This window comes from Mesoplodon bidens, assembly GCF_964165515.1.
Source record: "Mesoplodon bidens genome assembly, chromosome: 3".
NCBI classification, from domain to species: Eukaryota; Metazoa; Chordata; class Mammalia; order Artiodactyla; family Ziphiidae; genus Mesoplodon; species Mesoplodon bidens.
In genome coordinates, this window is record NC_138178.1 from 149,473,762 (window position 1) to 149,496,897 (window position 23,136).

The 23,136-nt window shown below is 36.6% G+C and overlaps 1 protein-coding gene across 6 annotated transcripts in view; it reads right to left on the reverse strand.

The window, feature by feature from the left end:
* The window catches only part of NUMB (NUMB endocytic adaptor protein), a 173,501-nt gene that overhangs the window by 35,471 nt on the left and 114,894 nt on the right, over positions 1 to 23,136 (reverse strand). For all 6 annotated transcript variants that reach the window (XM_081229754.1, XM_081229755.1, XM_081229756.1 and 3 more), the window contains one exon: positions 3,681 to 3,755. In XM_081229754.1, the coding sequence (XP_081085880.1) occupies positions 3,681 to 3,755 (75 nt within the window). The remainder of the gene's footprint in view (positions 1 to 3,680; positions 3,756 to 23,136) is intronic.

The window sequence follows — 23,136 nt, forward strand, 5'->3', positions numbered from 1 at the left end:
ATATAAAGTAAAAAAAATTTAAACATATTAATGCTCTGAGAAGCATATGTTGTTTAGTTACAATACCTTTTCATTCGAAAATATTAAGTATGCTGATAACGTCTAACTGAAGTTAAAGTAATCCTAAATTATAAGGGACTACTTGGAAGGAAAAAAAAAACTGTACTTGCAAATTATCCTGCTTCTTCAAGCCCGCACAAATTTAAAAAGCGCTAGAATGTTACATTTTGAGTTCAAAGATCATTTGAGTGATAGGTTTAAGATGTTTGTTTTCCTATTTAACTGGTACATCTGAGCTACATAATCTTTTAAATTTTAAAACTTTTTTGGCATTCAAACTTGTTCCAGACATGCTGTTTCTTCTTTAATCTGTAGGTCTGTACATTTTTACATTTGCTTCCATTTATTTGAAATGATAAGAGGAATATTTATCATCTATGAAAATAAACAAACATCTCCAGACACATAGCTTTTGGCACAATATAAGCATCTGGCACAGTAGATTATACGTGTTTGTTAGATGATTGTTTGGTAAAAGAAGGGAAAAAGGCATCTAGAAATTTCTGTATAGTAAAAATATGAAAAGAAGACAAAAAGCATGAATTTTTGTGGACTAACATGATCTGAGATGAACAACATCTGAAGACTTCCAACTTTCTGCAGCCTTTTTCATACAGCATTAGAAAGGGTATTAATAGAAGGGGACGTTTCAGTGAGTATAGTAAATAGGAAATTGGCACTAGTCTCCCCAAAATTAAATCTTACTTTTAAAAATACTTGTTTGCCTGTGCAAAATTATTATACAACACTTGCTCCAAGTCTCCTGGGTAGGGTTAGTCTGAAAAATTTTAAATAACTTCTTGAATCAAAAGTTCAGAAGTGGTCAATCTTCCTTCAAAGTTCAAAAGTTCAAGTATGTCCAGAAAAGCAATCCAAATATGCACAATTTCATTTTAGTTACAAAAGACCACAGGGAAATAAGGATCTTTTAGAGATATGCAAAAGGGTTTCATAAACTTTAAACATTAAATATAACATATTGTTATGATGATTATTATGAAATTCAATTTGACCCCATATTGAAGACTGAATTGTTTTCTGTATATTTATTCCACAAATATTTTTTGAGTGGCTATTATGTGCCAGACACTGTTCCAGGCATAGATATAATTTTTCAAACAGCAATTTGGTTCCTATTTCTGGTAAAAATAAAAACTCATTTTTTCAATAATTTTATTATTTAAATAAGTCCTGTATCTCAAATAACCAAGCTTATAGTTTACAATTTCCTTGGTTAAAACCAAAAGGTAAAAAAAAACAAAAAAATTCACTCAACTAAAAAATCAGCTTTAAAACTAGACAGGGCTTCCCTGGTGGCTCAGTGGTTAATAATCCGCCTGCCAATGCAGGGGACACAGGTTTGAGCCCTGGTATGGGAAGATCCCACATGCCGCAGAGCGACTAAGCCTGTGCACCACAACTACTGAGTCTGCGCTCTAGAGCCCGCGTGCCACCACTATGGAAGCCCGCGCACCTAGAGCCCATGTTCTGCAACAAGAGAAGCCACTGCAATGAGAAGCCCACACACCACAATGAAGAGTAGCCCCTGCTCGCCGCAACTAGAGAGGGCCTGGGCAACAGCAATGAAGACCCAACGCAGAAAGAAAGAAAGGAAAGAAAGGAAAGAAAGGAAAGAAAGGAAGAAAGAAAGAAAGAAAGAAAGAAAGAAAGAAAGAAAGAAAGAAAGAAAGAAAGAAAGAAAGAAAGAAAGAAAGAAATATTAAAGAGAGGCAGGCACTCTGCCCTTATTATAAATAAATAAATAAATAAAAAATAAAACTAGACAGTGAATAGTGGCTATCTCTGGGACTGCAAGAGATTTTATGTACTGTTTTTGTTCATTTGTATTTTACAGAATGAACATATACTACCTATGTAATAAAGAGAGGTTTCTAATTAAAAGTAGGTTAAAGAAAACTAGACAGTGAAAGGATTGACTGCTCATTAAACAACTAAATACCACTTCTTAATTATCTTCTGGGCAAACTTAAACCATCCCTAGTTTTTCCTTATTTAGAGAGTAAACATGAAGCCATATGCTGAATTAAGACTTTCCAAAGGCTCATTCCACAGTGACCTTCCAAATGTTACGTAGGCTCTAAGATTTTAATAACTAGGTTTGTTTCAGGTCTATCTAGTCTATTAACTGATTCATCTGTTGTTTTCAGTTATTAGCATTATGATGTTTAATGACTAGTAGGGCAAATCATTGCATTACTTTTTAAAATGTTCTTAGAAAATCTTATTCTATTAGTGAACTTAGAATTATTTTGTTAAATAAGAGACTGAATTTAAATTTCCTGGAAAACTGCATTATCTGAGGCTGTATTTAACTGGGGACTATATTTAGGTGGACATGGCAAGTCTATAAATTATTATATAAAGTCCCTTTTACATTAATGATGATTAAATGGAGAGCACAGATAGACTAAGAAGGGCTTCAAACATTTAAGAATTTAAATGACCAAAATCTGTAGTAAAGGGTATGTATGTGTGTCTATATATTGTTTTGTTTTTCAGTTTTTTGTATACCATAATCAGTTATTTTTCTCCTTCTCTCCTTTCTATAATAGATTCAGACATTTGTTCGAAAACATAATCCACTTCTCTGAGTTGGTTGCTTCCTTGACTTTATATCTTTTATATTGAGGAATTGTATATAAGAGGTCATATAGAATGTACCAAGAAGCAGAAAAGTTTTGATTAAGCAAACTGAGGGGAAAAAAAAGCATTCATTAGTAGCCAAACTTGTAGCAGCCCACCATACCAGCAAACCCAAAGCAACAAGTATTTAATGCTGTTCTGGGGTAAGGGCATGCAGAAGTAATGCTTAAAGCTTTCACAGCAAAGGGGGGAAAGGCCACACATTGGAGGGAAGGTTGTGAAGAGGGCTGTCAGAATTTAAGAAACATTCTTCAAACCTATCCAAAATATGAAGTTAACACTTTAATCTGAATCTTTATGAACTCTGAACTCATTCTCTCCTTTTATTAAATACGCAGGCATGTGCCTGGGATGTGTTCTATGGCATAATAGGCAAAACAGACATTATTTATCCTGGAAAAGGACTCTCCATTTCAAGTATGCTGAAGTTTGTGCAAAAGGCAGGGAAATACATTGTTTATGTTAGAGGAGTATAGAGAAGGAAACTGGGGAGTAGCAGTAATGATAATTAAGTCTCCCCAAAATGTAAACCTCACCCACCGTCAACACAGATATCTCTGTTTTATACTTTTTCCTGGAAAGCTGTTTCTTATAGATTTAAAATCAGTAATTTATAACCCAGTTGTCACAGTTAGGTTAAAAGACTAACTGTAATAGTTTTATGCCGGTTTTAGAATATTATTCATCTATAAGAATTCATACCACTTGTTTAATATGGGTTTTGAATTAAAAGTATCTCTTAGATAATGTCTGGCCTAAATTGAAGAAGTTGGTCATTGTAACTTACACCTTTGGATGGACAACATGAAATGCTCTCTATTAATGAGCCCACATCTTTTGCCTTAAGAGAAACACTGTTCTTACTGGATAGTGGGTCACTAAAATTTACTGAGCAAAATCTTTTGAGAAAATATTTACAGCATATAGATCAACACTGGCAACCATCAAATACATACAGCTTTCAATCTTTTTACAGCATCTTCACAGATGTGCATTCCTCTTGATTCATCAACTTCTACATGCCCAAGGTACTGTAGAAAGAAGAGAAAAGTTACGGCTATTGCTGTTTACTGAGTAGCTACTATATGGTAGATATTACATGGTAGAAAATTGAATATTAAAATTCCTGCACTCAAGAAACTCACAGCCATTATAGAAGAGATAAGGTAATGTTACTCTACTTACCCTCAGCGTCCTCACGTGACTGAGATTTAGAATAAAGGTCTCCAAGAGCTGTTATAGAGGAGTAGGTGAAAAAGTACATGATAAGCACTAAATGTTACCTGAATCTATTGGACCTGAGGCATAACAGACTATGCTAGACACAGTTACTATATCTCTAGACATAAAAATAGTCCTAAAACAAAGTGTGTGTGTGTGTGTGTGTGTGTGTGTGTGTGTGTATTGAAAAGGTACAAACAAAAATAACAGTTACTCAAGGGCTGAAGAGATCACATACTCCTTTTATGGGAAGCACATAAGAAAAGGGCAGAAAACTAAAATTTTAAGAAGGTAGTGCATCTGAGCTTTAGAAGATATGCAGAACTTGAAGAAGCTGTATTGGAAAGGTTGGGAAACTATTTTAGGCAGGTAGAATTTAACAAAAGCTATAGGTGTAGAATAGAATAACTATATATCAGCAAATATTCCTGTCTGGCAAGAATACGAGGTATATGCAGCTGGGGAATTTGAACACTGAAATGAGTCTGTACTTAATCCTAGAGGCAACGAAGAGCTAATAAAGCTCTTTTTTTGGTTTGTTTTTGCAAGGTAGTAATATTATTCAAATTGTACCTTAGCGTGGGAATAGTCTTGGGTTAGAAAGCACAGAGGATGATGGCTATCTCACAAGTGCTCTCTTTTAAAAGGAAATTTAGAGTCTGGTTCTGGGTAAAATGGAGTAGACATACTTTACCCTGTCCCACCCTCTGAATGAAACCATAAAACCAGAACAGAATACATGGAAGCACCTATTTGAGTTCTCTGTAAAGAGTATAAGATGAATCAGAGAAGAATACCAGAATTCAAGGTATTTCTGAATTGGCAGGGAGTTGACCTTCCCTGCCCCTCCTCCCCTTTGGTACCTCCAGCCTGAACTTAACACAGCCAGATATCCAAGTGAGTGCTATGGCACAGAGAGAACTCTGGGAAAAGCACTCTACCTCTGGCCCAAGGACCAGGTAAGGTAACTCCTTATCCTCAGAGAGTATAGGAATCCCCCTCCCTTTTATTTATCTTTTTTTTTAACTTTCACACCCCAGTCCCCAGGAAATTCCGTGGTGGTGTCGGCGGTAGCAGCAAGGGAAACGTGCAAGAGCCACACACCTCTGAGAAAAGGTGGCTGTCCTCTGTTTAAAGAGACTGTGATTCCAGGAAGGTGGGCCAACACCCCCACCCCCACTTCTGCTTTTTCCCCCCTCTCTGAATCTCCCACCATTTGGCCCTGGATGAAGATGAAACAGTAGTAATTCATGGGCACAATAACCAGTGCCCTGCGAAACACAGGCATGGAGAGTTTAAGTAACTTGCCCAAAACCATTCAGCTTGTGAATGCTCAAACCCAAGCAGCCTGATCCAGGACAGTCTTATAATGCTCATATACTGAATTTTTCATTTTTACCCCTATCTTTCCAATACTGAATAAATGCATAAAACCAACATATTAAAATCAATTTAGGAAACTGTTGGACCTTAGGTAATAAAATACCTGAGGGATCGATCATAAAGATCATATAGACTAAGGACATTAAAGAATTGTAACAGCTATAATTTTGAATAAACATTATACAAAACAGCAAGAATGCTCACTTTTAAGCGAATCAAATAATATATATATTCAGTTATATATAATATATATTATATATATTCCTTTTCAGATTCTTTTTTTTTCTAAGTCTCAGTTTCACCCTAGTTTATTTATTTATATATTTTTTATTAGTTTCTGCTTTATAACAAAGTGAATCAGTCATACATATACATCTGTTCCCATATCCCTTCCCTCTTGTATCTCCCTCCCTCCCACCCTCCCTATCCCACCCCTCCAGGCAGTCACAAAGCACCGAGCTGATCTCCCTGTGCTATGTGGCTGCTTCCCACTAGCTATCTACCTTACTTTTGGTAGCGTATATATGTCCATGCCTCTCCCTCGCTTTGTCACAGCTTACCCTTCCCCCTCCCCATATACTCAAGTCCATTCTCAAGTAGGTCTGTGTCTTTATTCCTGTTTTACCCCTAGGTTCTTCATGACATTTTTTTTCTTAAATTCCATATATATGTGTTAGCATACGGTATTTGTCTTTCTCTTTCTGACTTACTTCACTCTGTATGACAGACTCTAGGTCTATCCACCTCATTACAAATAGCTCAATTTCATTTCTTTTTATGGCTGAGTAATATTCCATTGTATATATGTGCCACATCTTCTTTATCCATTCATCGGATGATGGACACTTAGGTTGTTTCCATCTCTGGGCTATTGTAAATAGAGCTGCAATCAAGTACTGGGAAAGAGTAAAATCTCAGCAATTGAGCTCTCAGCATTGCTGTTCTAACATTTTAAAAACTTCTGACAGGGCTTCCCTGGTGGCGCAGTGGTTGAGAGTCCGCCTGCCGATGCAGGGGACACGGATTCGTGCCCCGGTCCGGGAAGATCCCACATGCTGCGGAGTGGCTGGGCCCGTGGGCCACGGCCGCTGAGGCTGCACGTCCGGAGCCTGTGCTCCGCAATGGGAGAGGCCACAATAGTGAGAGGCCCGCGTACCATTAAAAACAAAAAAACAAAAATAAAAACTTCTGACATCTCATTCTGGGTACCTTGCCACATATACTATCAATTTTTAAAAATTTGTTATTTTGTTTTTTAATTTATTCTCTATCCTTGATCACTGACTCAATGCCAAATATGTATTTTTAAAAATTACATTATCCTGAATTTTCTATATTGCTCTACCAATATTTCTTTCTATTTTGGCACAAGATGCTATTTTGATCATTATTTTAACAACTGCTTTGGCACAATCACTTTTGCTAATTTTTATCCCACAGAATTTTCTTGGTTATTTCCCATGTTTATTCTTTGGGATCAACTTTGGAGTAATTATGTTCAGTTGCTGACAAATAAAACCTTTGGGATTTTAATTAAGATTACCTTAAATTCACTGGTTAATTTGAGAAAAACTGACATAATATTGACCCATTTCATCTAATACTATTTATTCAAGTCTTTTATGTCTCTGAAGTTTTAAGGTAGCCTTCAAATATACATTTTCTAGATTAATAAGTATTTAATAATTTTTGTTGCTACTGTGAACTGGTTTTACACCTATTGTTTACGTATATATTTGTGTATATATATTCTTTTAAAAGACTTTAGTTTTTAGAGCAGTTTTAGGTTCACAGAAAAACTGAGCAGAAAAGTACAGAGTTCCCATATACCCTCTGTACCGCCCCCCCCGCAGCTTCCCCCACAATCACATTCCACACCAGAGTGGTACATTTGTTACAATCAACAAACCTATACTTTATCCACAGTCCATATTAGGTTTTACTTTTGGTGCTGTAAATTCTATGGATTTTGACAAATGTATAATGACATGTATCCACCATTGTAGTATCATACAGAATAGTTTCACTGTCCTAAAAATCCTCTGTGTTCCTCCTATTCATCTCTTCTTCTCCCCTAAACTCTGGCAAGCACTGATCTTTTTACGGTCTCCATAGTTTGGCCTTCTCCAGAACTGTCATAGAGTTGGAATCATACAGTATGTAGCCTTTCCAGACTGGCTTCCTTCACTAGTAACATGCATTTAAGGTTCCCCATGTCTTTTCATATATTCCACTGTCTGGTCATATCACAGTTTATTTATCCATTCACCTGGTGACAGACATCTTTGTTGCTTCCAAGTTTTGGCAATTATGAATAAAGTGGCTATAAACATCCGTGTGCAGGTTTTTGTGTGGACATAAGTTTTCAACTCATTTGGTTTGAGTGTGATTGCTGGGTCATATGGTAGCTGTACATTTAGTTTTATGAGAAAACTTCTCCTAAAGTCTTCTAAAGTGGCTGTCCCATTTGCATTCCCACCAGCCATGAATTACAGTTCCTGTTGCTCCACGTTTTAACCAGCATCTGATGTTGTCAGTGTTCTGGATTTTGACCATTCTTGATAGGTGTGTAAACTCATTATATTTTTAATTGTATATAATTTGTCTTTCCCTTTCTGGTTGCTTTTAAGATTTTCTTAGTCTTTGATATCTACAGTTTCATTCACGTGTCTAGGAAACAGACTTTTTTTTTTAGATTGAGATATAATTCACGTACCATACAATTCACTCAACGTGCACCACTGAGTCATCAATTAATTTTTTAAAATTGTGGTGAAATACATATAACATAAAATTTGCCAAAAAAATTTTCCCTTTAAACTATTAAGTGTATAGTTCAGTGGTATTTATTATATTCATGATGTTGTACAACCATTACCACTACCTATTTCCTGAACTTTTTTATCACTACAAACACAAACGCTGAAAACATTAAGCAATACTCCCAAGTTCTCCCTTCCTTTAGCTCCTGGTAATCTCTAATCAACTTCCTGTGTCTATGAAATTGCCTATTTTAGATATGTCATATAAGTAGAATCACAATATTTGTCCTTTCATGTATAGCTTATTTCACTTAGCATAACGTTTTCAAGGTTCATCCATGTTGTAGCACATATCAAAACTTCATTCCTTTTAATGGTGGAATAAGATTCCATTGTATGTATATACCACATTTTGTTCATCCATTCACCTATTGACAAAACACCTGGGTTGTTTCTACCTTTTGGTTATTATGAATAATGCTACAATGAATGCTGACATATAAGTATCTGTTTGAATCCCTGCTTTCAATTCTTTGGGTATATGCCTAGGAGTAGAATTACTGGGTAATTATATGTTTAGCTTTGTGAGGAACTGCCAGTTTTCCATAGTGTTGCACCATTTTACATTCCCATCAAAATGTATCAGAGTTTCAATTTTTCCATATGCTCATCAGCACTTTATTTTCCTTTTAAAAAAAAATATACCAACCTAATACGTGTGAAGCATATCTCGTGATTTTGATTTGCATGCCCCTAATGACCAATGATATTGAGTACCTATCTTTTCATATGCTAATTGGCCATTTGTATATCTTCTTTGGAGAAATGCCTAGTCACATCCTTTGCCCATTTTAAAAACTGGGTTTTAGTCTTTAGATATATGATCTCCAAATATTTTCTGCTATTCTTTGGGTTGCCTTTTCACTTTCTTTCTTCAAAAGAAAATGTCCTTTGATGCATAAATTTTTTCAATTTTGATGAAGTTCAGTTTATCTATCTCGGGCTTCCCTGGTGGCGCAGTGGTTAAGAATCCACTGCCAATGCAGGGGACACAGGTTCGAGCCCTGGTCCGGGAAGATCCCACATGCCGCAGAGCAACTAAGCCCATGTGCCACAACTACTGAGCCTGCGCTCTAGAGCCCGCGAGCCACAACTACTGAAGCCCGTGCATCACAACTACTGAAGCCTGTGCACCCTAAAGCTTGTGCTCCACAACAAGAGAAGCCACTGCAATGAGAAGCCCACACACCACAATGAAGAGTAGCCTCACTTGCCGCAACTAGAGAAAGCCCACGCACAACAACAAAGACCCAAAGCAGCCAAAAATAAACAAACAACAAAAAAAATTTATCTCTTTCTTTTCCTGCTCATGCTAAGGACTCCACTGCCAGATCCAAAGTCATGAAGATTTACCCCTGTGTTTTCTTCTAAGAGTTTTATGGTTTTTACTCTTATATTTAGGTCACTGATTCATTGAGTTAATTTTTTACATAGTCTGAGGCAGAAATCCAACTTCACTTTTTCATATGGAAATCCAGATGTCCCAGAACCACTGGGTGACAAGACAATTTTTTCTCCATTGAATGAACTTTGCACCCTTGTCAAAAATCACTTGGATGTAGATGTATTAGACTAATTTTTATTTATCCCATTTGCTTCTTCAATCTGAGGATTCAAACACTGCTCTGAAATGAATTTACCCTCCTCTCTCCTCCTGGAGCTTCCATTAGGTCTGCTAGTGTCATTCGACTTTTAAATTTGTTCATCCACGTTTCTTAACCTCTTTTTCATATTTTCTCTTTATCACCTTGTGCTGCATTCTGGGTAACTTCATCGAATTTATTTTCCAGTTTACCAATTGCCTTTTCAGCCAGCTCTAATTCACTATTTAATCTATTTACTAAGTTCAATTTCAGTATCAGTATTTTTCATTTTTAGAAGGTGAGATTTGATTCTTTGTCAAATCTGCCCATTCCTTTTTTCACTGTTTTATTTTTTTTCCTATGGTTTGAATTCATTTTTTTATGTTTCTAATAATTTTATATATACACATTTTATAGTCTCCTCTATAGCCTATTATTCAAGTTCTTAGAGTGCTAATCCTCTTGTTGATCTTTATTGTATAATCCTTCACTGTATCTGCTGATCATTTCCACATATAATTTAAAACTTTTAAAAAACTGTAAGTTCACCTCTAGTGAAGCTCAATTTTTGTAGGGAAATTTCATGCATTCTAGATTGTGGAGTGGTTTTACATTTGCTTCTAAAAGGTACCACAGATGTTTAGTAGCCTAAGACCTACTGTATATTCATTTGAAGACTCTTACATCATGCAGGTTTTAGCACATCAAGTCCAAATCCATGGTTTCAATTTTTCCTGGGAGATTCCTTTTCTCACCCAAGGTCTGGGTAGAGGGAGGCTCCCTTTTTTGTTTTGTTTTGTTTTGTTTTTTTTTTGCTTTTCCTGCTAGTTCTGTATTTCACTGCTTGTAAAGCCCCCTGAAGGTTCTGTTCCATGGTGGGTTCTCAGTTCTAATTCTCTGCTTTTTGAGTCCAGGACCTTCAGAATGGATGTTAAATGCAAAGGCTCTAGCTCACAAATCGTTTCCCTCTTAGGCTGCTAGTGTGATTTCTGCCTTGCTCTCAAATTCCCTCTTAATTTCTGGTAACTGGAGATCTGTCTTTATCGAAAGCTCAGCTATGGTTTAAGAGAAAAGTTTGTTTGAAAATACAGTCAGCATTTCTAGATATTTGTATTGGGAGTATTACTGTGTTAGCTTAATCCACATTCTGCCAGGATCCAAGACCTATAATATTTCCCAACTAAACTAACTGGTTTTTCTATCCACTGATTTCAGTCTATCTTAAAAGAAGCCAAAATACTAGAATTTCCTATCATTTTCAACAGTTTTTTGGGTTGATTCTCTTGGGCTTTACAGATAGACATCATCTGCAGAAAAAGAAAATACAGAAAATATCTGGATTTCCCACATTTACAACTTTTGTTTATTTTCTTATCCAAAGGTACTTACTACCATTTCTCAATCACTGTCGAATAATAATGATGTTTAAGAACAAACTGACCTTCCTCCTGACTTCATTGTACATGTTTCACCATTATGCATGACTCTGGGATAGTTTTTCAGTCATTGAAAGAAAGTATTATGCTATTCTGATTTTGATAAGAAGATTTATCAGGATTGAAAAATAATATTTTTAATGTTTCTATTTTACTGATATAATCCACATAACATAAAATTAACCATTTTAAAGTGAATAATTCAGTGGCATTTAGTATATTCACAATGTTATACAATCTCCACCTTTATCTAGTTCCAAAACATTTTCTTTTTATTTATTTATTTATTATTAGACAATAATTACTTTATAATGTTGTGTTAGTTTCTGCTGCAGAGCTAAGTGGATCAGCCATATGCATACACACATCCCCTCCCTCCCTCCACATCCCACCCAACTAGGCCATCACAGAGCACGGAGCTGAGCTCCCTGTGCTATACAGCAGGTCCCCACTAGCTATCTATTTTACACATGGTAGTGTATTTATGTCAAACCTAATCTCTCAATTCATCCCACCCACCCTTGCCCCACTGTGTCCACATGTCCATTCTCTATGTCTGCCTTTCTATTCCTGCCCTGAAAATAGGTTCATCTGTACCATTTTTCTAGATTCCACACATATGTGTTAATATACGATATTTGTTTTTCTCCTTCTGACTTACTTCACTCTGTATGACAGGCTCTAGGTCCATCCACATCTCTACAAATGATCCAATTTCATTCCTTTTTATGGCTGAGTAACATTCCATTATATGTATAGACCACATCTTCTTTATCCATTTATCTGTCGATGGACATTGAGGTCGTTTCCATGTCCTGGCTATTGTAAATAGTGCTGCAATGAACATTGGGGTGCATGTGTCTTTTTGAACTATGGTTTTCTTAGGGTATATGCCCAGTAGTGGGATTGCTGGGTCGTGTGGTAGTTCTATTTTTAGTTTTTTAAGGAACCTCCATACTGTTCTCCACAGTGGCTGTATCAATTTACATTCCCACCAACAGTGCAAGAGGGTTCCCTTTTCTCCACACCCTCTCCAGCATTTATTGTTTGCAGATTTCTGATGATGCCCATTCCGACCAGTGATACCTCATGGTAGTTTTGATTTGCATTTCTCTAATAATTAGTGATGCTGAGGAACTTTTCATATGCCTCTTGGCCATCTGTATGTCTTCTTTGCTGAAATGTCTATTTAGGTCTCCCGCCCATTTTTTGATTGGGTTGTTTGTTCTTTTGATATTGAGCTGCATGAGCTGTTTGTATATTTTGGAGATTAATACTTTGTTGCTTCATTTGCAAATACTTTCTCCCATTCTGAGGGTTGTCTTTTCATCTTCTATGCAAAAGCTTTTTTAAGTTTAATTAGGTCCCATTTGCTTATTTTTGTTTTTATTTTCATTACTCTAGGAGGTGGGTCATAAAAGATCTTGCTGTGATTTATGTCAGAGTGTTTTTCCTATATTTTCCTCTAAGAGTTTTATAGTGTCTGGTCTTACATTTAGGTCTTTAATCCATTTTGAGTTTATTTTTGTGTATGGTGTTAGATAGTGTTCTAATTTCATTCTTCTACATGTAGTTGTCCAGTTTTCCCAGCACGATTTATTGAAGAGGCGGCTTTGTCTCCATTGTATATTCTTGCCTCCTTTGTCATAGATTAGGTGACCACAGGTGCATGGGTTTATCTCTGGGCTTTCTATCCTGTACCATTGATCTGTATTTCTGTTTTTGTGCCAGTACCATACTTTATAGTTGCTTTACAGTCAACACATTTTCTTTACACCAAAAGAAGAACCTGCACCTATTAAGCATTTGCTTCCCAATGCCCCTCCACACAACCCCTAACAATCAATAACCTGCATTCTGTCTTTATGGATTTACCTATTCTGGATATTTCATATAAATGGAATCATACAATATGTGACCTTTCATGTCTGATATATTTCACTTAGCGTACTGTTTTTGAGGTCACCACATTGTAGTACGGGGTCACCACATTGTAGTATGTATGAGTACTTTATTGCTTTTTATAGCTGATGTATATGTATTTCCATACTTTGTTTTTCCATTCTTCCACTGAAGGACATTTGGGCTGTTTCCACCTTTCAGCTATCATGAATAGTGGTGCTACAGACATGAGTGTACATGTATTTATTTGTGTATGTTTTTGACTCTTTTGGGTGTATACCTAGCAGTAGAATTGCTGAGTCATATGGTAATTCTATGTTTAGCTTTTTGAGGAGCCACTAAACTGCTTTTTACAGAAGCTGAACTATTTTGCATTCTCATCAGCAATGTAAGAGGGTTCTGGTTTCTCCACATGCTCATCAACACTTGATTTCCTTTTTGTTTTTTTAAGTATAGGCATCCAAGTGGGTATGATGTGGTACTTCATTGTGGTTTTGATATGTATTTCCGTAATGACTAATGATGCTGACTATCTTTTCATGTGCTTTTTGGGCATTTGTGTATCTTCTTTGGAGAAATTTCTATTCAACTCCTTTGTCTCTTTTTAAATCAGGTTTTTTAATATATTCTGGATACTAGACTCTTATCAAACATATGATTTCCAAATGTTTTCTCCCAGTCTGTAGTTCTCTTTTCACTTTCTTGATAACGTCAATGCATAAAAGTTTTTAATTTTAATGAAGTCCAGTTCATATATTATTTCCTTTCTTGCTCATGCTTTTGGTGTCATGTATATGAAGGTCATGAAGATTTACCCCATGTTATCATCTAAGAGTCTTATGGTTTTACTCTTATAGTTAGGTTGTTGATCCATTTTGAATTAATTTTTGTATATGGTGTGAGGTAGGAGTCCAGCTTCATTTTTTGCCACGTGGAAATCCCATGGTCCCATCACCATTTGCTGAAAAGACTATTCTTTTCCCATTGAATGGTCTTGGTACTCTTGTCAGAAGTCAGTTGGCCATAGATGTTTAGGTTTATTTTTGTACTCTCAATTCTATTCTATTGTTCTATACATCTGTCCTTATGCCATTATTACAATGGTTTGATTACTTAACTTTGTACTAAGTTTTGAAATCAAAAAGTGTGAGTCCTTCAATGTCGCTTCCATTGCAATGATGAAGTCTTTTTCCTCTGAGGCCCATCAATGTGATGAACTATATCAAATTTCCTAACACTGAATCATTTGTGGATTCTTGAGTTAAACCCTACTTTTAGATCCCATTTGTTCTACTTTTCTGCCTAGTTTTTCATTTATATTCTTCAGTGGAGTTGGTCTGTGATTTTTTGTGTTTGTGCTATCTTTGTTAGGTAGTTGTATCAGGATTTTGTTAATGCCTTAAAAAAAATTGGAAACTGTCTTCTTTTTCTTCCCTTTCTTTCTCTCTATTTTTTTCCCCCGTCAGCTCTGGTACAGTTAAATAGCATAAGAGTTATGCTTCAAGGTTGTGAAAGAAAACTGACCTGTAAAACCATCTATACTAAGTCTTTTGGGGATAGTTTTGGAGTTTTAATAACTTTCTCTATTTCCTTCATGGTTAGGGGTCTATTCAACTTTTATGCTTGTACTTTAGCTAATTCTAATAATGCATATTTTCCTAGAATATTCTTAATCTAAATTTTCAAATTTATCAAACTATACAGTATTCACATATTTAGTCTGTAATTGGGTCTCTCCATTTTCTTTCTTTTCTTTTCCTTTTGCTGCGCCACGTGGTGTGTGGGATCAAACCCACGCCCCATGCAGTGGAAGCATGGCATCTTAACCACTGGACTACCAGGGAAGTCCCTCCACACTTTCTTATCTCTAGTATCACCTATCTGTGTGTGTGTGTGGGGGGGGGGGTTTGCCTGCACCGCATAGCCTGTGGGATCCCCGACAAGGGACTGAACCTGGGCCCTTGGCAGTGAACATGTGGTGTCTTAACCACTGAACCACCAGAGGATTCCCTTATATATGTTTTCTTTCTTGTTTTTTATTAAGGTTCATTTCTAATACTACCTCCAAGTTATTTAACCTCTGTTTCCATTTTATATTAATAATAAAATGAGAAAGTAGGGTTTTATGATCTTTGAGTTACCTTTAGGTGCTGAGAAATGAATAGAGGTTTCAAAGTGTTTCCAAGGGATTTTATTCTATCATCTTCATCATCTCAACTGGTGACATATGGGTATTTATGCCAGGAAAAAAAAAAAAGGAGGGAAGACTTGGTGGAAAGAAGAAAACAAAAGTATCTCATATATGGACTAACTCAGTCGCATAATCTATTTTAGAAATGTGGAGATAGAAATCAGCCTTGTGTCTTATTAGACTATGAGAAAAACATGCCAATTGAAAAAACATTATTAAAGAGGTCTCTTTTCTTCTCTGAGACACTATCTCACTGAAGAACTGCAGCTGATTTATGCTTTAATGGCTAAAATATTTGACTCTGGGACTTCTTTTGTCTGTATACCATTTCCAAACTCCCTCTGAGTCAGGGACTTTTATTCACAAAAAGTAGTTTAGAAAAACTAGTATGTGGAATTTCATTCTTGGATGAATTAAGTCATTTGTCCTTTTCTTGAAAAAAATTATTTAAAAAGTAGATTTCCCCCCTGCTTTGCTACTGTTATCCATGAGAAGAAATTGCAGAGGTCTGATGTGAGAGACTGTACAGTCAGCAGTTCCCAGCATTAACAAAAAGTGACAGAATCATTAATTTATAAGAAGCTATAAGGCACATTATCACATACACATAGCCTATGTTATTTAGCAAATACAGGATGCAGATGTGCAGAACATGACATCAAAATTTGTTTAGGGTCTTTAATCAAAAAGGAGTAGTTAGGGCTTCCCTGGTGGCGCAGTGGTTGAGAGTCCGCCTGCCGATGCGGGGGACACGGGTTTGTGCCCCGGTCCGGGAGGATCCCGCATGCCGCGGAGCAGCTGGGCCCGTGAGCCATGGCCGCTGAGCCTCCGCGTCCGGAGCCTGTGCTCCGCAACGGGAGAGGCCACAGCAGTGAGAGGCCCGCGTATCGCAAAAAAAAAAAAAAAAAAAAGGAGTAGTTAAATTAAAATGGACTATTCTTTAAGTATAAATTTGGAATAATACAATTACATTTGAACAAGTGATCTAAACTAAGTATATTCCCTGGTGGACCAGTGGTTAGGACTCCGCACTTTCACTGCCAAGGGCCAGGGTTTAATCCCTCGTTGGGGAACTAAGATCCCACAAGTTGCGCACTGCGGCCAAAAAGAACCAAAACAGAACACTAAACTAAGCATATGTACTAAATCTAACCACGTAAATTTAAAGCTTAAAAGAACTTAAAGAGATCAAAAAACTTCACCTTCCAAATGAGACACCAGGTGTCAAAAAAGTTACGTGCTTTAGACAAGATTATATAACTAGTAAATTAACAGGTGATAGGTCTGATAGTACTGAAAAGTACTAAACCACATGCATAATCAGGGGACCCTGCTACTTACCTGATCTCACCTCTACTTGTGCCATCTGCTCTAAACACACTGGCCTCCTTGCTGTGCCTCCAACACAACAGGCTTTCTCCTACCCCAGAGCCTTTGCACTTGCTGCCCACTGTCTACAATCTGCTTCCTCAGACACCTGAATGTTGCTTTCTTACTTTTTTGGGGTCTTTCCTAAAAAATCACTTTTTCAGTGAGGGATTCCCGGAGCATCCTATTTTAAATCTCACCCTCTACATACTCCCTTAACACCTAATTCCCTTTTTGTATGCCAGGTACATTTATTTGTTCATTGTTAACACCCACTAGAATGCATGCACTGTGCAAGGATTTTGTCTGTTTTGTTCCCTTGTGTTCCCAGTGCCTAGATGCCTACAACACAGCAGGCACTCAGTGAATATCTTTTGACTACATCAATGAATTACTGGATAGAGAAGGAAATGTACACATTACTTAGTGCTACATTAAACAATAATAAGAGTCATAATAATGAAAACTTTTACAATAAACTCAAGTCAAAGAAAAGGAGACAATTTATGGTGTAGAATGCAAATATTATTGACCTATATAATGTTAAAAAGAAAAGCATAGATGGGGCTTCCCTGGTGGCGCAGTGGTTCGGAGTCCGCTTGTCGATGCGCGGGACACAGGTTCGTGCCCCAGCCCAGGAGGATCCCACATGCCGCGGAGCGGCTTGGCCCGTGAGCCATGGCTGCTGAGCCTGCGCTCCGCAACAGGAGAGGCCACAACAGTGAGAGGCCCGTGTACAACAACAACAAAAAAGAAAAGCATAGTTGGTATCAGTTTGAAGGTAAGAGAACAAAGGGTTTTAGTATTTTTATATTACATGGTAGGGAATGAAGACATACCATCTAAAATTAATAGAACAAAAATTTTATGGTATAGGAAACCAAGAGAAAAGACTAAAAATAATCTAATCTCTGAAGTCTGCATGGAGAAGGGGCAAAGAGAAGATGGAAGGGCAGGATATGTGGGTTAAATCATCCTTTCTCTTCTTTATAGTGGAGAACCAATGATAAGCATTGGTAAATGAAGAACAGACAGTAAAATCATATTATCTAAAGAACTTAAAATATTACCAATGGGAAGCAGAAATAAAAATGGTTAAGTGTCACTGGGGAGTGGGATTAGGGGTAGGGAAGGCACTGTTGTTTTTTAGCCACAAGCATATATCATATGAATGAAAAGCATATATCACATGAATGAAAAGCATATATCATGAAATTTTTTAAAGTTTAATTATATTCAACACTGTTTTAATAAAGTAATTTTTAATTCACACATTGTGCTATAAAATTATAACAGTGCTTAAGAACACAACCCTCGGGCTTCCCTGGTGGCGCAGTGGTTGGGAGTCCACCTGCCGATGCAGGGGACGCGGGTTCGTGCCGCGATCCAGGAGGATCCCGCATGCCGTGGAGTGGCTGGGCCCGTGAGCCATGGCCGCTGAGCCTGCGCGTCTGGAGCCTGTGCTCCGAAACGGGAGAGGCCCGCGTACCGCAAAAAAAAAAAAAGAACACAACCCTCTAAATCTAGACTGTCAAAGTTCAAATCCTAACTTCAAATAATCAGATATCATCAACTATTCCCTAACAGTATCATGTAATCTTACTGCATTTTACTCCACAAAGAAAATAAATTCTTAAGAGTTACTGAACAGACTAAATAGCCATTTCTCCAGAGAAGACATACAGATGGCCAAAAGGCACATGAAAAGATGCTCAACAATGTTAATTATTAGAGAAATGCAAATCAAAACTACTGAGGTACCACCTCACACTGGCTAGAGGGGCCACCGTCAAAAAGTCTACAAATAATAAATGCTGAAGAGGCTGTGGAGGAAAAGAAACCATCCTACATTGTTGGTGGGAATGTAAACTGGTGCAGCCACTATGGAGAACAGTATGGAGGTTCCTTAAAAAACTAAAAATAGAGCTACCATATGATCCAGCAATCCCACTCCTGGGCATATATCCAGAGAAAACTACAATCCAAAAAGATACATGTACCCCACTGTTCATAACAGCGCTATTTACAATAGCCAAGACATGGAGGCAACCTAAGTGTCCATCGACAGATGAATGGGTAAAGAAAATGTGATATATATATACAATGGAATATTACTCAGCCATAAAAAAGAATGAAATAATGCCATTTGCAGCAACATGGATGGACCTAGAGATTATCACACTTAGTGAAGTGAGCCATAGAAAGACAAATATCATTATATCACTTATATGTGCAATGTAAAAAAAAAAGATAAAAATGAACTTATTTACAAAACAGAAATAGACTCACAGACATAGAAAACAAATTTAGGGTTACCAAAGGGGAAAGGGGTGGGGGGGATAAATTAGTAGTGGGATTAAAATATACATACTGGGCTTCCCTGGTGGCACAGTGGTTAAGAATCCGCCTGCCAATGCAGGGGATATGGGTTTGAGCCCTGGTCTGGGAGGATCCCACATGCCGTGGAGCAACAAAGCCCGTGAGCCACAACTATTGAGCCTGCACTCTAGAGCCCAAGAACCACAACTACTGAAGCCTGTGTGCCTGGAGCTCATGCTCTGCAACAAGAGAAGCCACTGCAATGAGAAGCCCGTGCACCCCAACGAAGAGTAGCCCCCACTTGCTGCAACTAGAGAGAAAGCCCGCGCACAGCAATGAAGACCCAACAGAGCCAAAAATAAATAAATAAAATAATATAAATAAATTTTTTAAAAAACAGGTTTAAAAAATAAATAAATAAAATAAAATATACATACTAGTTTATATGAAACAGATAACCAACAAGGAACTACTGTATAGCAAGGGAAGGATACTCAATATCTTGTAATAACCTATAATGGAAGAGAATGTAAACAAAGAATGTATAACTGAATCACTTTGCTGTACACCTGAAACTAACACAACACTGTATATCAACTATATTTCAGTAAGTTTTTTTTTTAAAAAGAGTTACTGGATAGAGTTGAAACTTCTTTGTAAAGAATACAGCAAATCATGAGTAACTGAAATGCTTGGGACGAATAAGCCAGTAAACATTTCAAAATTTATGTTAAAAACTTATATGAAGGCTTCCCTGGTGGCGCAGTGGTTGAGAGTCCGCCTGCCGATGCAGGGGACGCGGGTTCGTGCCCCGGTCCGGGAAGATCCCACATGCCGCGGAGCGTCTAGGCCCGTGAGCCATGGCCGCTGAGCCTGCGCGCCCGGAGCCTGTGCTCCGCAACGGGAGAGGCCACAGCAGTGAGAGGCCCGCGTACCGCAAAAAAAAAAAAAAAAAACACGAAAACAAACAAACAAAAAACACTTATCTGAAATATCTCATTGCTCTGATCCAAAGACCGATTTTTCCACATTTTTAGTGTTTCAGAAAGAAGAGCAAATTATGACGTATTTGTCACTGCCAGCGTGCTAGCAAATGTAGATGTGACTTCAATGTGTCTGTCCAACCAACTGTCACTTCAGTAGATTTATTTCATTGGTATCACACGTGGCTCAACCGTAAGTTTTACAGTGTGAGGCAGCTTTGAAACAAAACATTACGTATGCAGAAGATTGTCACACACACGCAATAAAATTATAAGCAGCAGAAAATATCTCATCTCTTGGGATAAACAGAATTTTTAAAGCTGGGAGAGGTTGGTATAACCAGTGCATAAGTCCTCAGGCACCAAACGACTATCAAAAACTTCCGGCTACTTTTCAAAAGAAGACATTTAACTTGAAGTGTTAAAAAAATCAATTAAGGAAAACACCAAAAAAAATAAATGCAGATTAAAAACTCAAGTATTCAGTTGTCATCTAACCAGTAACAACAATCAGAGCAGCAGCAGCAGCAGCAGCAAACATTTATTGTGCACTCACTATGTGCTAGACAGTGTTGTATTTTTCATATACTGCATTTACTCATTTAATTTTCATAACACTATACTAATTCTAGTACTAGTTCTCATCTTACAGATGAAAAACCTGAGGCACAGATAAGTTAAGTAATTTCTTTTTTAATTTTATTTTTTTATTGAAGTATAGTTGATTTAAACTGTTGTATTAGTTTCAGGTGTACAGCAAACTGATTCCATATATATTCTTTTTCAGATTCTTTTCTCTTATAGGTTATTACAAAAGTACAGTTCCCTGTGCTATACAGTAGGTCCTTGTTGGTAATCTATTTTATACATAGTAGTGTACATATGTTAATCCCAAACTCCTAATTTATCTCCCCCTTTCCCCTTTGGTAACCCTATATTTATTTATTTTTTAATTTGCAAATCATATATTTAATAAAGTACATATATATATATAGAATACATAAAGAGCTCTCAAAACTCAAAAATCTGAAAACAAATAATCTAATTTTTCAAATTGGCAGCAGATATGAATAGAAATTTTACCAAAAAAAGTATGAATGGCAAAATAGTTACATGAAAAGATGCTCAACACTACTAGTCATTAGAGAAAAACAAATTAAAACCACAATGAGATACAACCAAATATCTTTAGAATAGACAAAATAATTAGAACTTTAAAAACCTGACAATTCCATTTTCTGGTAATGATGTAGAATCACTGTAACACTTATACTTTGTTGGTGGGAATGCAAAATGGTAGAGACATTTTGGAAAATAAATTGGCAGTATTTTACAAAGTTAAGCATAGATTTACCATATGGTCCAGCAATTCTGCTCCTTTGTATTTACCTTATTAAAATGGAAACTTATATTTGTATGAAAACTTATACAATCATATTTATAGGCTTTATTTGTAATCCCCCCAAGCTGGGCAAACCCAAATTTCCTCTAACTAGAGAACTAATAAATAAAATGTGGTACACCATACAATGAAATACTACTCTTCAATTAAATGCCAAACACAACAACATAGATGAATCGCATGTACATCATGTTAAGTGAAGGAAGCCAATTCAAAAGGCAAAATATCATATGATTCCATTTATATGACTTTCTGGTAAAAGCAAAAATACAGAAGAGAAAAATAGATCGGTGGCTGCCAGAAGCTGGTGCTAAATTTATTTTTTATGTCTGTGCTTCTATTTCTGTTTTGTATATAAGTTCATTTGTATCTTTTTTTTTTAAGATTCTACATATAAGCAAAATCATATGTCATTTGTCTTTCTCTCACTGGCTTATTTCATATAGTATGATAATCTCTAGGTCCATCCATGTTGCTGCATATGGCATTATTTCATTCTTTTTTATGGCTGAGTAATATTCCATTGTATGTATATACCACATCTTCTTTATCCATTCAACAGAGGTTAAGTAATTTTTAAGAGAGATCACATAGTTAATAATAACTGGCATAGATCAAACTCAACTCAGGTAGTTTGGCTTAAAAGAATATGCTTTTACAGAAGTCTAGATGCCTCTCCAAAATTTTATTACAGAGCCACTGGAGGACAGGAAGCAGGTAAGTGACATAACCATATGTGCAATTTAGAAAGATCACTATTAGGCACTAAGACAATAGTTTGGAAGGGAAACAAGATCAAAAGCAAGAAAAACAGTCAGGAGTTCTTGTAATGGTCTGAGGGAGAAAACAAAGATGAGGACTTGATTAAAGCAGTGGCAGTAGGAAAAAGAACAAAAAAAGAGAGGACAGATACTTTAGAAGATTATATATGATATAGTGACTGTGGCTGACATTGTTAGTTGCCTACATGACAGCCATTCTTTCAAATGGTTTCCCTGCCAGAAGAGCTTGCCTCCATGGTACAGGCTGAAAAAACCAAATAATTGCTTTCTTGACTTTGCTTCCAACTATGGATTTGATTTGATTCAATCTTAGCCAACGTAAAGTAGTGGGAAGTCTCTGTGTGTATGTTTGTAAAGAGCTGTCCCATTCTGATATAAAAGGTATTTGCTCCCTCGATCTTTATCTTTTGATAATAATGAGTGAGGACATAAATTATTCTTTAATTTGGTTGCTGGATTCTGTTATTAATAGTTTCTCTTATACTAGTAGACAGAATTGCAAGACAAGCTTTGAAACCTACTTAACTCTAATTAATCACTACTCTAATACTAAATTATTACACTTCCACAGGCACCAGTTTATTTAAACATACATGGCAGAGCCCAAACCAGCTGTAGCTTCACTTGATTAGTGTCTAGTAATTGCATCTCTATTTCTAGTAATTGCATATTCTGTATCACCTATTCTCTAGAGTAGCTATGCCAATCTAATTCTACAACTTCTCCCCTCTCTCTTCTACAGATGTCTTCACTTCCTATTTCCGTGAGAAAATACATCTTTAGAATAGAACTCCATCAATCTCATGCCACCAACACCATAAATTTAAGTGCATTTACCCTGTTTTTCACCTTTGCTATTGTTAAAAATAGAAGCAGCTTCCTTCCTCCAGTATAAAACGAATCCACTCTCCACATGCTTCTTTGTAAAGACCTTTATTTATGCTCAAGTCTCTCCCATTTTAAAAACAAAATTCAACACAAAATCAAACCATGGTGATTCACACACTTCAAATGAGTAAA